This window comes from Daldinia childiae, assembly GCF_008694065.1.
Source record: "Daldinia childiae strain JS-1345 chromosome Unknown Scaffold6, whole genome shotgun sequence".
NCBI classification, from domain to species: Eukaryota; Fungi; Ascomycota; class Sordariomycetes; order Xylariales; family Hypoxylaceae; genus Daldinia; species Daldinia childiae.
In genome coordinates this window covers 1364384-1380412 of record NW_022984647.1, presented here as the reverse complement: position 1 = coordinate 1380412, position 16029 = coordinate 1364384, and the positions used below count along the sequence as shown (strand labels likewise).

Genomic DNA, 16029 nt, shown 5'->3' with positions numbered 1-16029 from the left:
TACATATTTAAACAGCAGAGCAGCCAGAGCCATAGCACGTCTTTGCTCATGAGTACCTATCGTGAGGTCACCAGTCCGGGGTGTGGTGAGAATATACTATTTTCGGAATCGATACTAAGGCTAGTCGATATTGCTTCCAGTCATATTCAATCGCAATACCTACCCCATGCCATAAAAGAGAAGTCGAATAATAAGATAACTACCTACCCAGGTTAGGTATTAGCTACCTTTCTATCTCAGCTTCGCTAACATCTAAGCAAGCATCGTAGCGTGAATCGTGAATCCTGAGATCTAGCTCCAGCAGCAGGCGGCCTCCTGGGATAACGACTCGAACATTCGATTGGAAGTCATTCACTTTTAGCAACCTCGAATAATGACCAAACGATACTCACGAAGGGCGGTGAAAAAAAAATCCTCGTGAGAATCTTGAGTGGCTAAGTCAAGAGCGCCGAGGCTTTGGTTTTATATTCTAATGTTACCCTACCCCACTGCGTATTTGCTCGGCTTTCCAAAGAATGGTTTGGATGACAGTCAGATACATACTAAGATGAATATTTAGTTACGATTGAGATAGAAGATTTGATCGGAGCTCAATTTAGACGCGTCTTGTCGGTATATAAGATATATCTACCTGACAAATTGTCCAACCAGGTGTTTAACTTACGAGGGATTGTAGGAGTCAAAGCCATACCAGCCATTCCCCCAGCTCAATCCTATGATAGGTACAAGCCGATCAAATCGTCTTTAGATCAGCAATCGTCTTGCGGACGTAACGAGTTTTCTCTATTACTTATCATGACGTGAGTAGAAAATGCGAAAACAGCTACATACCTACGTTTTCGCGCCAAGAACTACACCCTTAATTAGGCTGAGATCACTGATTAGTTAAGGTACCTATAAGTAACGCGTCTTTCTGCGTCTTACTGGCCCCGAAGTAGATCTCCTAAACATCACTGACGCACCAGCGCCTTGTCTCACCTCGCGAAATAAGCACTATATCGATAGCACGAATAATATGACGTCGATAGCAGGGCACATCGAGAGCCAGTTACGATCTTTCCCAATACCTAGTTACATTAACAGGCTACGGGAACTTGCGAATCCGTCGGTTAAGAGCCTATCAATGGCTCAGAGAGGAGAATTCTCAAGATTTCAAGGCTAAATAACGTATTGCTACGTAGAAACTGGCCAATTAGAACATGGGTTGGGATTTGAATGGTAGGATTTTAGTTGTAACCTCGAATATATGTATAATCAGGGGCTTGGCCCCATCGTAGGCTCGACCCATTGAATAACGTTTGACAGTTTTCAAACTCAGGATCTATGTAGTATGGTCGATTCCATAATTAGGAGGCTAGTCCTAGCCGAATACCAAAATGATATATACGTCTATGGTATGCGTTGGTACTTTGCCTCGAAGGAGCTTCAGTAACTATATGAGTTAGTTACACTGCCTACGGTATGTTGTCTTGACGGTACAGTTCCCAACGCGGTTATACGACCGAATAGGTTTGCGCTGGCGTCTCTCTATTGGAGGTAGACTTTGAGGGGTTGTATGGGGGTTTCAATTAGTTACATGATAAGTTGAATCGGAAGTAACTATTAGTCAATGGCTGGCTGCATAGGTAGTGTCTTCTAAAGGGTTCAATGATAATGTATCCAGCAACTTAAGCTAGGTCGCGGGGTAGTTATAATGGATTGGCATGTAAGCTTAATGAATTCTATATAAGACGCTAGATGTAGAGTATATGTTAAATATCGAAATCCCATATTTCCTTTAAGTCTATAATGTATATATGAGTATTATGAACAGTACAGTGCAAGATATTGGGCTATGGAGACAAGTTGGTTTTCAATAAATAAGATCTAAGCGAAGCTCGGAAAGGAGTTAAAGTAAAGTAGGAGGTATGTTTGTGTATCTTGAACTCTATTGAAATTTAATGGTGAACTTGAATTAACATCTTTAAAGAGAGTTACTATGAAAATTTTTTTTTTTGACCGCGAATACTATTCATTACCTAGGTATCTTTGAAAGACGGGAATAAATATCCTATTAAGCGGCTAATGTCTTAAAGTCCGGGTACCTGCAGCTCGATATCGAAGTAACAAAGGTGCAAGTATCCGGGATCATATTATCAATGGAATGCGGCAAACCCTATCAGAACCGCAAGTGAGCATTCACATTACATCATAACAACATAGCGATAGTGTAACGAATTTTATATTATTTATTTTATGTTGTTGGAGCGCGATGACGGAGCCCCGGCGCTTCAGGGAAATAAGACGGACTCAGAAATCAGCCACGTGCGTCACTTGGGTCAGCGACATGGGAATGAATAATAACTCAATTCTCTAGAATTTCCGCATCGCCGCAATCATGTACCTCATATACGTAAGCCTTTTCGATACCGGACATGCGAAGCGAAGCAAGGACCAGCGGTCTTGGGCTCTCATGCAGAATTTGCACACAAAATAGCGGCGACGCCGTCGCTGAATGGTCGTGATAGTCCCGATGGTCCACAACAGCTACAATCATCAGCAAGATGACGTGTCGACAACTGCATTATTGGAATCCGTTAGTGAACCAATATGCGATCAACCAGAGAAATCATAGTTGGGATTTCTTCTCCCACCCACTGATATACTGGAGTATTCAGGGGGGTTCTAAGTTGACTTCGGTATCGTGAAATACCTATACGTAAAAGTCGGGTTAGTTATTGATCTTATTAAACCTAAGGAGGTGAAAAAGACTTGGCCGTAGTTCTTTAGTAGCACTTGGCAATATTCGAATATCTTGGGAGACCCGGTGATTTAGAAGCGCATATTAAAAATTCGATTGGGAGTAACTAAGAACTGCAAGATTACCGACCTCTAGCCTCTAGTTTTTAGTCTCTAACTTCTAGCCTTTAGGTACATGAGTAGTATACCTTATGTAATTAAGTAGGGTAGGTAGGGTTAGCGGCCTACGATAACATTAGGGGTAACCATGTAAGTCTGCAGGTCTGTCAAACTAAACGGGCTTTGAGGCTTGACTAATAAAGTTAGTCAAGTTAGTAAATTCGGAAATTTTCAATTCCCCCCAAATCTTTTCGGACCCCTTATTTTAGGTACTTGTTCTAACTTCCTAATATCCTCTCTTTCTTTTATCCACGAAGCAAACCTGTTACACAAACTTAACTCTTCGTCGCATGCCAAGACGGGAGAAGATACTATCTTAAGATACAATCCTATCTAGGCCTTAATTGACTTCTCCTTTGTGTATCCAAATGACCAATACAAAATTTCTCGCTTGAGAATCCTCTGCTTCCTATCGTTCAACCAATCTATCAACGTTAGTGTATCGACGAGTCAATGTCCTGATCTGGCCGATCGAAACGCATGCGCTAAAAAGCTTGGTACTGACGAAATGAGCAGAAACTGGGGTTAATAAAGGACCATCCTATCATGGCGCAATACCTACGACCACGATTATTGCCCGCGAGTGGGTATTTGCCAAGTTAGGTAGCATGGTAGCATGGTTGTAGCCTTTGCGACGATCAGGCCTCTCGTAGTCTATCATGGTCTATCACTATCCCATGGAAATCACCCATGGAATGAAGGGGTCGCAGGAAAGAATAGGCCTTGACAGGCTTGACAGGCTTGACAGGAAATAAATCAGACCAAGCCCCAGTACTCCTAATGTGGCATGTGGTGTGTTCCTATTGATGGTTCCTGGCTTAGCCGCAGATCCCCCTGATCTTGGCCCCTTCTGGGAATAGATGGGAAAATAGATGGGATACATTCAATCCCACGTCAAATTCGCTATGTCGGGCAAGTCACTGATTCATGCAGACTGCAAGGTACAACACTCTAGACCAAAGTCACTTTATCCAATCATATATCCTCCTAGACCAGCCAGCCAGCCCAGCACGAGTCGACAAGATCCTTGGCCAGTGACATCCTTGTCCTTTTGTGGCGTCTATCTTTGAAACCGACATTCTGTTCCCACTCCCTCCACGTCGCCCCAAGTTCCTGACTGTAGTCTTTAATCTCATTTACCCACCCCCTTTCCCACTCGTTAATTCCCTTCTTCCTCTCTTGTTGACCTTCAATAATCATTGTCGTCGTCTTTCTTTGCCCGGAAGCAATTCGCTGAGTCATTCATTGTAACGGTGATTTTTCACCACGTCGCTCCTTAACAAACAAACATTCAATTCAGGTCAGCCGAGGAGGTTCTACTTAGTGTTTCTTAACTTACCTTTTTAGGTGTTTGCTTGTCCACGTTCTCTTCATAGCCTGTTGTACTTCCGGCCCAGTTTTCGAGAGAAAGGTGCAGCCCAACGTATACGTAAAAAATAATATTAACGGGTCAGAGACGCGAAATATCTCTATACAAAAGAGCATATATCCTTGGATAGCCTCACATTTGGGAAGAGCAAACATTATTATCAAGGACTCCCTTTCTATCGCTCACGATGAAGTACTCGACCGCGCTCGTCGTGGCCACGGCCTCGGCAGCTAACGCAGGCTTCTGTAACGATGCCTTTGAAGAGTTCGGAAACTTTTTCTGCCCTAATGCGGTTAAGCAGGTTAAGTACAGTGGTCTCGACATCGCTGGAAAGTACCGCGCCGTCGCCCAGATGGACAACAGTGGACTATGCACGTTCCAGGACAAGGACTACTCTGGCCCCATCGCCCCGTTCGACGAGGATGTGAGTACCAATTCCTCTTCTGCGGGTAAATTCTCTCACTTCTAACGCAAGCGCAGTTGACTTTGCACTTCCGAGGTCCTCTCGAACTAAAGACTGTCGCTGTCTTCACTCCTTCTTCGGGCGCGTCCAAGCGTGAGGTCCAGAGACCTCACTCCAAGCGCCATGGTCACCAGCACCTTCACAAGAAGCACCACGAACACGCCAAGGCCGATAAGCGCGACGATATGGTCGTGGCTACGATCGATGGTCAGGTGGTTTCATGGGTGAACAATTATTTCGGTGGTGGTGCCGAGACCCCTGCCCCCGCTCCGGCTCCCGCAGCTACGGAGGCCCCTGCTGCTTACCCTGTTGCCCCTGCACCCGACAGCAGCTCTGAAGCGCCAGCTCCGTCGCCGTCTAAGTCTGCCCCCGTCGATGTTCCTGCTGGCGACTTCCAACGTACCGCCTACTACAACTCTAAGGACCAGACTGCCGATGGTCTTGTTTTCCTCGGTAACTTTGGTGACCCGGCTATTTCTGGTACTTGGGATACGTGAGTGCGAAATAATCACGAGCGAAAGTTCTAGCGACTAACTTGTTTATAGTGTTTGGGGTGCTAGTTTGGCCTACGCCAACGAGGATGGTACCAAGGCTGCTCCCTCTCCCACCGTTCTTAAGGACTGCCGTATCGATGACACCAAGGAAATCATTATCGCTTCCGACGAAAAGTGCGATGACAGCTGTGGTGCCGTTCGCCCCGGCTCTGTTGCTTACAGTACGTTTGCCCCTTGAAATAGAGTATTATCGGGATAAATGCTAACAACCATGCAGAGGGATTCGGTGGTGCTAACAAGGTCTTCCTTACTGAGTTCGCTATGCCCCTGAGCGGACAGACTGGTTGGAACATGGACATGCCCGCATACTGGCTGCTAAACGGTGCCATTCCACGAACGGGCCAGTACAGCAAGTGCAGCTGCTGGTCTGGTGACAACTCGAGCCCCCAAGAGGGTGGCTGTGGTGAGGCTGATATCATTGAGGTCCTCCGCTCCGGTGACACTAAGGCCAAGTCGACTTTCCACTTTGCTGCTGGCACTGGTGACTCCCACTACTTCGACCGCCCGACCGATAAGACCATGAAGGTTGCCGTCGTCTTCCAGGCTGCCTCGTCCACCGCTTCTATCAAGGTCCTCGACGACGACTTTGACATGACCGGCACCAGCCTGACCTCCGACCAGGTCGAGGACATGATCAACGATGAGCCTGATATCAACCTCTTCAGCTTGATGAGCTTCGGCGTGTAAAAATTTTCAGGTGGTCACGAGGGACGAGGGTGACAGGGGAAGGAACGGAGGAAAGGAAAGGGGGGTGATGGTCTGGGGACGACGGTTGACGTCTGCTTCTAGGCTTGGTTTTTTATGTGTTTTCTACGATGGATATAGGAGCAGTTTTGCAATGTGTTTTTCTGCACCCGATATTCCCCTTTTTGCATATTTTGATTTGATTTGATTCTACAGCATCAGTAGTTGTTACCCCGTCCCGGAGTGTTTGTTTGAAGCGTGAAGTTGCCGTTGTTGTTGTTGTGAAGTGGGCCAAATGTGATCTTTTGGGGATCTCTGCATGTTTAGAGGTGGGCCGGCTAGATTCCTTTGGCGTTGGAAGAAGGTTTGCTCCCCAAGAAGATTGCGCGGGCCTGTCGTGATACCATGAGGCTCTCCATGGTCTCGGGAACAACCCGAGACAGATCTGGTGTTCCGTGATACTTCGCTTAATTTACCTACTTCCCGATTGCAGACTCGTAACTTTTATCCCGGTCGATATTTTAATGGTATACCTTGTGTATCTATCTATCTATTAGGTATCTTATGTTGCATTAGGATTTATTATAATAGCCTATTAGAGCGAACCTTCTTCACAGACAAGACTTCCACGGGTAATCCTTTGCCAATTATAATGTTGCGTAACATTCCCCCTTCCCCCCTCCCCCCCTCCCCTTCACCTTTCTAGATTGGTTTAGAGTCAGTCATACGTTCGACAGCGTCTATTTTCGCACGAGCAATCATCTATGTATGTGCGACACTGTTGGGAGGGTAGGGCACATCGAAGTAAGGGGGAAGAAGGATGGGATGGACAAACCAAAGTTCTGGAGTTCTGGAGATGAACCCCGCTACGTGCCGTTGCGCAGGATTGCTCCGTGGGCGATAGTAGAGCGTGCTGCGGGATAGAGTATATGATGCAGCGTCGTGAAACTGCTTCCCCTTGTCCCCTTTCCTAGGACCCGAGTGCCAGGTTTGGGAACGTTTGTCAGTTATTGGAAATTTATATTCCCCTTTCGGAGATTGTGAAGGTTTTAGCTATTGGATATGTTTTTATTTAGTTGCCCTATTCTGGGATGAGGCATGATGGCTACCATTTAACTAGATGCAATAGGGAGGTTGCATAGGTAATCAGCTAAATATCCGTATGAAAATATCCTTACGGTAGATTTTAGATAGGCATGATTGCACGCATGCGTATTTCACGTCTGGCACTTAAACGCTGTTGAGCTACTATACAGTAATTCCGACCAAAGTATTTTCGGGTGGTAAACGACCCTTATGGTGTACATGCCTCAAACATCGAGGCTTTACCAACGAACATCAATAAGAAGCCATAGGATTCTTAGGACCTATCCAAATAAATATTAGGGATAAAATAACCTAATTTTAAGTCAACCTCAAAGATAAGGTATCTCTCAAAAAGGTAGTGGCTAAATCCATTCAGAACAACGAGCGTCGAAATATTAATATAAGTGTTGAAGCTCGACGGCTTAGCCACCCGGAATAAGCATAGACAGATACTTCTTCGTCTTACCAAATGAAAATCGAACACCATAGCTAGCGCAAGACCATCCGCCTCGTTAATATCGATTATCCCCGGAGAAATATCTACACTAGGGGTCGGCATTCGTAAGGCTAGGTCGTTCGCCCCGGCGTCTCCGAGGCGTGGTTTAGTTATACACCGATACTAGAGACGGATATAAAAATAGTTAATCTATATAGTCTATGCATAGATAGACTATGAAGACCGACAGGTATTTTAAGTCCCTCTCGTATTTGGTAACCCGTAGAACCAGATGTCTTGCGTAAACAACTTGACGGAACGAGTAGCTTCATAAAAACTAGAAGAGCTGGCTATGACTTCGTAGTAATTAGAGCGACTAGTACCCCAAATAACCCCCATGGCGAGCCGAGTGCCGGCACTGGGGAAGCGTGTCATCATGGCACGTAGTAGGGCAATGATAGACTGCCTAAGGCAATTGGTGGATTGATTGCGGCTCCAATGGTGCAGCGGCGATATATGCGCTTAACTGCTGTCGGTTAAGCCGGTAGGCTACGGTAGATCCTAACGACGTCACTTGAATATAGAATGAACCGCCGTATGAGAAGAGTTTTTATTGTCGCTGTTGTTAGCCCTATTTAGGCACCATGTCATCACGGTAATAGTATAGCAAGTGATCTCCGTATTTTTTTCATGTGGAACATTGAGTAGAAGCAATATTGGATGCCAAGTCTGAGCATCTCGTCCGGGTGGGCATTATTGGGTGAGAGATTTGACAGGGTTGACTTTTGTAAAGATGGATCGGAGATCGCCCTGTAGCACTAAAGCTACCGAGTTTTTCTGCGGGTCGCATCTAGTGTCCATGATGCTTGAATAGTGGGTAGAGATGGAAGTATTGTGCCTGCTTAGCTATCGTATAAAGGTAGCTGCAAGTGGTATCCTTCTGTTGGGTCGTTTGGTCACCAGCGGAGTAAATGCTCCGTTTAGGAGAGTAACCAGCCCAAGACTTCTGTATTTGGCAGATATTTGCAACAATCGAGAGTTTAATCGCCACTGCTTTCATAAATCCAAACAGGTAGTTTTCCTACTTCTTGAAAGACGTCACTACCTCCTATAAGTAGCACCTAACTTGGGTAGTCTTCAAAATGGATGTCGTAGTTATACTCGACTACGAAACATCTGAGACGTGTTATAAACGCCCTGAGAAGACCAGGGGTTATCATCCATATTGTGACTTCTCATTTGAAATCCGAAATAGATCGTGTTAGTACAATGACACCCAGAAGAATACCGAATTCCGAAGCCGACCTCAGTCGTCAAGATAGACATTTCGAGCCAGATATCCTTGCGGAGCTACCCGATACTGTTTCAGATCAGCTCCCAAGCGTGTCCCAGCGCAGGTCTAACTTACCACGTATTATCGATTCCAAAGAGTCGAATCAGAATCGCAGTTCCAATCCAGCAACTACAAACAAGGACCAACGAGCAAAAGAGAGAGTACGAAGGGTAGCCAATAACGGTTCACGAGAAGAGCCCTTATTATGGATTGACGATGGGTATTACGAAGCAAACCCATGGCATGGCCGGATGAATAAGAAGCCAATTTTTAGTCTCGGAGCACCTTTGCCACGTAAAGTCCGCTGGGCTAAGGAACCAGTTGACGTGCCTACTGGGTCTGTATCTAAGTCTCCTGAAGACCTAGTAGAACTCGGCGAGGTCGACCTTGATGGCGTAGGCGGGCTAAATGTAGAGAGGCGGGAGAGCACGGTAGAGAGTGAGGACTCGGGGTTTAGAAGGACAGCTGCTGGGGTCACTCATGGTGACAGATATAATGATGCCGGACAGCCCGTCTTCGAATATCAACCAGGGGAAGAGAACTCTACCCACAGAGAGCGTACGAATAATACGCACGATACTAACAGAAGTAACAAAGAGGACCTACGCAATTACGGAATCGACAGTGAACCACTAGGCCAGCGGGAACATGGCGACGTGGAGGAAGGGGATAGGGACCCGGATGAGTTTCGTAACTGGTGGGCCCGTATACGAGCTAAGCATCCTGAGCCATTGGCTGAGTTTCTTGCGGTATGTCTTTCCAGCACTCTTTTCAAGCAGCTCGAATTAACTAGGTCCACAGACAGGAATAGCTGTGTTTATGGGATTAGGAGCAACCCTGTCTGTAAACCTCTCTGCTACCCAAGATGTAAAATATGGTACCTATGAAACTTCATGCTGGGCATGGGGCTTTGCTTGGATGTTTGGCATCTACCTTGGAGGTGGTGTATCCGGTGCTCATATGAACCCAGCTATTTCGATTAGTTTATCGGTATTCCGCGGTTTTCCATGGCGGTCATGCCTCATCTACGTGGTTGTGCAATTCGTTGCCGGCATTGCTGCCGGGGCTTTAGCTTATGGTATCTATAGAGATACGATCAGATATGTCGACCCTACTATGGCTAATACGGCCAAAACCTTCTTCTCGAATCCCCAGGAATGGGTATCGCTTGGCACGGCTTTCTTTGATCAGATTGTCGGTAGTGCAATTATGATGATTGCTGTTTTCGCTCTGGGAGACGATCAGAACAACCCTCCCGGTGCGGGAATGCACGCCTTGGTAAGTAGTTCCTCATTGGTAGAGCATGATGATGACGAACTAATACCCGGTCACATCCTCTTAAATCTCTTTTATAATAATCTTTGACCAATAGTTCTAACGGGGAAACTTAGGTACTTGGACTTTTAGTCACTACCCTGAAATTTACTCTCGGGTATACAATAGGATCAGCACTGAACCCAGCTTCGGACTTTGGCCCAAGAGTCGTAGCCTGGGCAGCAGGCTATCGAGGCCCGGAAGTTTTTCAAACAGGATGGTGGTTTTACGGCCCATGGCTTGCTACTCTGATTGGATCCTTCATCGGATGTGCCTTATATGATGGCTTCATCTTCGTCGGAACTGAGAGTCCGATCAACTATAGGATAAAGGGTGGCGTCAAGAAGCGAACTCGAAAGATTTTTGACTTTGCAAGAAGGAAGTGACGATATATACATTTATACTTTTTAGCAGTGTAGAGATTTGGAGAGTTAGTTATCACTATCAAAAGTTGTGACTTTAGATCATGTGGTCCAAGCGTTACGTCTATAATTTAATCTAATTGGGTGGAGATATTAAAGAGATTAGATTAGTAACTACCTAGGTACCTATATATCACGTGCGAAGGATCGGTTACCGCTATGACCATAACCGAAAGAAAGTGCGGCTGGTATGTGGTTGTCAGGGCGTTCCATGACAAAATACCGAGGTCCTTCCTTTAACCTTTTTGCCTCTCATTCTTTAACCGTGAACTTCTGACTTTCAACCCTCATTATCGCAACGCCCGGTTCGCAACGTCGTCTCCTATAGCATCTCGGAACACCGTGATAGATTGAAGTTGCTTCAATTACAATGGCTTCGCCGCCTAAGCCTTGGGAGCGCGCAGGCGCGACTGGTAAGTTCTGATTTCTATTGTTATTTTAACTTCGCATGTCATTACCATTTATTGTTTCTGTTACTTACTTCCTCTAGCCAATCCTATTGCTTCAGCAGCAACACCGACACAGAATGCTATCAATACACCATCTTCAGCAACTACTGCAACTTCTGTTCCGGGCATGCCGGCCATTCCTCCCCGTCCTGACTCCCTAAACTCAACCGTGAACCAAAACGCGTCGGCTTACAGTCGAGCGCCATATAATGCCGCGTATAGCCCGTATTCGTCACCCTATAATAGGTATGGAGGTTACGGTGGTGGAATGTATGGTAGTATGGGTGGCTATGGTGGCATGTCCAGCATGTACGGTGGTGGGATGTATGGGGGAATGCCCGGCATGATGCCAAATGACCCGAACAATCCCAACACTCTGGCCAACCGTGTTACTGATAGCACCCAAGCCACCTTTCAGTTGTTAGAGGGGATTGTTGGCGCCTTTGGTGGCTTTGCACAGATGCTCGAAAGTACATATATGGCGACCCATTCAAGCTTCTTTGGTTAGTCAAGTTTTATGAGACATATATTACGAGGTAGTCGCTAACCAAGTGATAGCTATGATATCTGTGGCTGAGCAGTTTGCTCTCTTGCGCAACACCCTTGGATCGGCCCTAGGTATTTTCACCATCATGCGATGGTTTCGCACGCTTTTTGCGAAGTTGACTGGCCGTCCACCCCCTGTTGACGCTATGGCACTTACACCGGCAGCCTTTGCCCGCTTTGAGGGGCGTCAAATGCCACCTGGTGCTGGAGGTCAACCTAAAGCCAGCCGGAAGCCTCTTATTTTCTTTCTCCTCGCTGCATTTGGTTTGCCTTATATTATGAACAAGATAATCCGATCTCTTGCTCAGCAGGAGGAGCGTAAGCGCCTTGAGTTCTCGAGTCAAATCGCGCCTCTGGATCCTAACAACCTTGAATTCTGCCGTGTCCTCTACGACTTTACCCCTGAAGCCGGCAATGCTACCCAGGGAGTCGATCTCGCTGTTAAGAAAGGTGATTTTATTGCAGTCCTAAGCAAGAGTGATCCTTTAGGGAATCCTAGCGAGTGGTGGCGCTGCCGAGCTCGGGATGGACGCCTTGGATATCTGCCTGCAACATTCTTAGAAGTGGCTAAGAGACCTGGCCAACCCATCGCCGCCATTAAAGCAGCTCCGAGCGAACCTGCGTCATCTGAGAAGACAGTCCCCAAGCCACCCGTCGTCACTAGTAAAGCAGGAGATATCTCTGCTGAGAGCTTTCAAAAGTCACAATTTTATTCCTAGGCAGATAAAGATGTGGATAAACAGATCGCTCAATTACTAAGGCAACTCGGGGAACATGATGGGCTCCCCACCTCCAAAGAGGATTTTCAGCAGCAGAAGGGGGCTAAGGTGATTGTAGACGCGAGTCGAGATCAAAAGCAGCGCAAATTTCATAGCAAGGCTAATCCTCATTCAACAAATTCCGACTGGGTCCCATCCAAGGCACGACAGAATATACGTCCGCATTTCCAGCCTCTAGCTCCTATTTCCCACGTGGCCTCTACCGCTCCATCAGTGACACCACCACACCCGTTTATCCTCGGACACCCGCCCCAAGTCGCCAAAAGATATGATAAGTTTACCAATGCTCACAAGTATGATACCACTAAGCCGAAACGGGTGCCCATAACCGACATAGAACGGAGATCTAAACTGGAAGCAATATGGATAGCGTCACGAGAATTATTGTCGCGGGACATGAATACTTCTTCTCACCTATAAAATTTAAACTAGCGTGCAGCATATTTCGGACGTGGCATTGAGGCATACGTAACGATAGCCATAGGCTATTAATGAATGATAGGATACGCTAGGATGTGAAGATGGGTCGTCAGGGGGGTTACAACAATGATGCCCTGATTTTCTTTAAAGTCAAGTTTATGTTTAAGGGGAGATAAGTGAAAACGCGAGTTCGGAGTTATGTGGGCAGCCATGGTCTGGGTTGTTTTCCCATTGGTAATGTTCCCACGCTGAGCATGTCCGCTGGCGTTCGGGACTCCTCCGGAGTATAGGGGATACATACCAATTGCTTTCGTTGCGTAGGGTGGTAGAGGAATCAAATTATAATGATTCTCTGGCTTAATAACATAATTGTGCCAAGGGCGACTACTAAATAAATTTACTATCTGTCTGATATAGTGCTAGACATAAACATCTTTATGATTGAGTATCTGATTGCCACGTTTATAGTAATAGTTTTACTTGTTAAGGATAAATTATAGAAGATCTAAGGTGGAACAAATCCCACACAGCGTTATATTGTCAAATAGTATTCAACTTTACCTTATTTTGAAGTATAGTACATGCTACGAACAGGTTAGAGAAACCAATTTTCTATTTTCTAGTCTTTATTTCGATAATTAAAAAATATTGGTAGGTAGCCATGTTCTAACACGAGACGTCAACAACTTATCCAACATACCCCAACAAATCATCCCAAGATCATCAATAGTCCCTTATATGTACAGAAAACAAGCCGATCAAGTGCATCAACAAAAACACGTCAGAAAGTCTACAAAGTCTTCATTACTTCTCATCATTCCAACGTAGTATCGAACAAATCTATGCTGACGGCATCCCAATTGATCTCATCTCGTTACACCCACCACCATCTTACATCGTACTATACACTTTTTACACCTCTCTATCTAGATAGGTATGTGTGGCAAAATAGCACACACAAAAACCTCATTGGTAAAATAACTACTCAAGCCGCAACCCTAAAGTCTGGTGTACCAATGTCTACCTATCTGATATGTATGTTCCCCTCTACCTGCCAAAGTACGCCTTCTCGATCGCCCTAAGGCCAAGATAGCTTACTGCTGCAAACCCAAATGCCAGCTCGAAGCCTGCGTCGCCGCCGAACGGTGCAGCACCACAGAGCTTGCCTATGGGGCCCGTGAACCACTGCTGTGCCATGCCTAGCACGGCACCACCAACACCTACACAAAATGCCGTGACGGCGGCGAAACCAGGGGGTAAACGTGAAGGGTTGGCGTAGTCTTCGGGGTTATACCGGGTGAAGGAGCCGCGCCGGAAAACAAAGTGCTCCGTCAAGGAAACACCCTCGTAGATAGCTAGCCAGTAGCCAATGATAAGCATGAAACTTTCGAGCGTATCTTCGAAGTGGTCGTACCCCGGGATTGCAATGGCGATATATACAGCCGTGCCTAGTAAAGTCCAGATGAAGCGCGGTACTCGTTGTGTCTTCTCTGATAATACTTGTAGCGACAATGAGACCGAGTATGCATTCGGGCAGTTGTTCCCAATGATGGAAAGGCCCAGCATCACGACGCAGAACTCGCCGAAGCGGCCGAGACGCGGTACGAGGACTTGAGCTAGTAGACCGCCAATATGTGCGTCTTCATAAGCTTCCACATAGGTTTCGTTCGTAGCCATCGCCGTAGCTACAGCAGCGCCGAGAAGCTCGGTGAAACACAGAGCGACGAACAAGCCGGCAAAAGTCCATAGGAAGATAGATTTCCGGGAGCGGTTCACTGGTTGGTATACTGTATAATCAGCAGCGTAGGACGTCCATCCCGTTGCAAAACCATATACCGACGCCGCAAAAGACAGTACGCCACCTGCCTCACTAGGTCCAGTCTCAAGCGGAAGTAAGCTGTTGAATTCGCCGGAGTGGGCAAAGGTACCTAATACGATCATGAACATTACAAATACCGGGATCCAGGACCATTTCTCGTAGGCATGAACGATTTTGTAGCCGAATGTGCAGATGGCTAGTGTTGCAAAGGAGATAACCAGGATGCCAGCCCAGCCAGGTACATCTCCATTAACCGCGTGGAAGAACTGAGCGCCAACTATGACATTGACTGCAGACCAACCAATACATGCCAGGATATTGAATATGGCAACTGTAGAGTAACATAGTTAGATAAATGGCTCCTGGTATAAGTTTCAGGGGTAATTATTTGCTCCCGTAAACTTACTTAATTTAACACCGTAGAAGCCAAAGTAGAATCGAGACAGCACCATCTGTCGCAAGCCGAACCGGGGACCAAAGGTTGAGAAGAAGCAGACGGGCATGATACCCAGGAGGTTGATAAATATGATAGTCAAGGCGCTGTCCACAAACCCTAGATTAAACACGGGACGCGCAAGAGCGCCAATCGCAAACGATGAGACGACCATATTGGCCGAGAACCACTATACCAATTGTCAATAAAATAAAATAAAATAAAAACAAGGGAGTCCGTAGATGCCATACCAGTGTGCCGACCTGGGTCATACTCGAATCCGTCCTCTCATCACTAGGAACACGCTCAATGCCTCTCTGCTCCACGCCAAATTTACCCGCGAACCGCTGGAGCTTAGCATACACCGACTTGCCGGCGGTGAGTTCCTGGCCGTGAACGGCATTGCCGTCGCTGACGTAACCGAAGCCATAGTCGATATCAGGACCCTTAGCCTTCTGTTCGGATTCGACGTCGTCGGCCCTCATATTTCTGTTCAGCGACATTTTGCGCGTCCGAAAAGGGGGCAGAGCAGGAAGAGACGAAAATACTACTACTACTGGTGCTCAGGCGGAGGAACGAATGATTGGCTACCCCAGGTGTAAGTCAGCTATTGACATGTAGCTTAGGTATGTACCTATGTATGTAATAGCTGCAGTAGGTTCAATCCCGCCGCGTCAGTAGCGAGGCGCGGAAAAATAAAGATAATTAATCTGCCCACTTAGACTTAGAGTTTGCTGCGGGCTGTAGGCTTAAGTACCTAAGATATGCAGTTGTAGTTGTAGTTGTAGCTTTGCTCTGCAGCAGCACTGTCATCAGTTATTTCCAGTCCTTCTCTAGGACAACTCCGCATCGTAGGCAGAGAGTACTTCAAGCCAAAGTGTTTAAGTTAAGTTGATCCAAAGAAAAAAAAATAAAAAGATCGGAACACGCCGACCAGCTGAATGAGAAGAGTTAAAAATGTTTCCGGGTGGCGTCTTCGCGAGAAGCTAGAATATGCCACTGGTGACACAGGGTAAGGCTAGCT

General features: G+C 46.4%; 4 protein-coding genes across 4 annotated transcripts; 3 read left to right on the top strand and 1 right to left on the bottom strand.

Moving 5' to 3' along the window:
• Nucleotides 1-4454: 4454 nt before the first annotated feature.
• On the top strand, nt 4455-5971 carry GL218_06283 (Protein TOS1; the record flags this gene model as incomplete). Its single annotated transcript, XM_033582990.1, has 4 exons — nt 4455-4691; nt 4748-5223; nt 5276-5445; nt 5502-5971. 4 exons carry the CDS (start codon nt 4455-4457, stop codon nt 5969-5971), a joined length of 1353 nt encoding a protein of 450 aa, XP_033433947.1.
• Nucleotides 5972-8759: 2788 nt separating this feature from the next.
• Nucleotides 8760-10523, top strand: GL218_06282 (uncharacterized protein; the record flags this gene model as incomplete). The annotated part of the gene is made up of 3 exons (XM_033582989.1): nt 8760-9572; nt 9625-10101; nt 10215-10523. The coding sequence occupies 3 exons, from the start codon at nt 8760-8762 to the stop codon at nt 10521-10523; spliced, it is 1599 nt and encodes a 532-aa protein (XP_033433946.1).
• Nucleotides 10524-10929: 406 nt separating this feature from the next.
• Nucleotides 10930-12273, top strand: GL218_06281 (Peroxisomal membrane protein PAS20; the record flags this gene model as incomplete). The annotated part of the gene is made up of 3 exons (XM_033582988.1): nt 10930-10972; nt 11050-11511; nt 11567-12273. The coding sequence occupies 3 exons, from the start codon at nt 10930-10932 to the stop codon at nt 12271-12273; spliced, it is 1212 nt and encodes a 403-aa protein (XP_033433945.1).
• A 1527-nt stretch (nt 12274-13800) lies between these two features.
• GL218_06280 (Purine-cytosine permease fcyB) lies at nt 13801-15508 on the bottom strand (the record flags this gene model as incomplete). Its single annotated transcript, XM_033582987.1, has 3 exons — nt 13801-14903; nt 14979-15195; nt 15257-15508. The coding sequence occupies 3 exons, from the start codon at nt 15506-15508 to the stop codon at nt 13801-13803; spliced, it is 1572 nt and encodes a 523-aa protein (XP_033433944.1).
• Between the last annotated feature and the right edge of the window lie 521 nt (nt 15509-16029).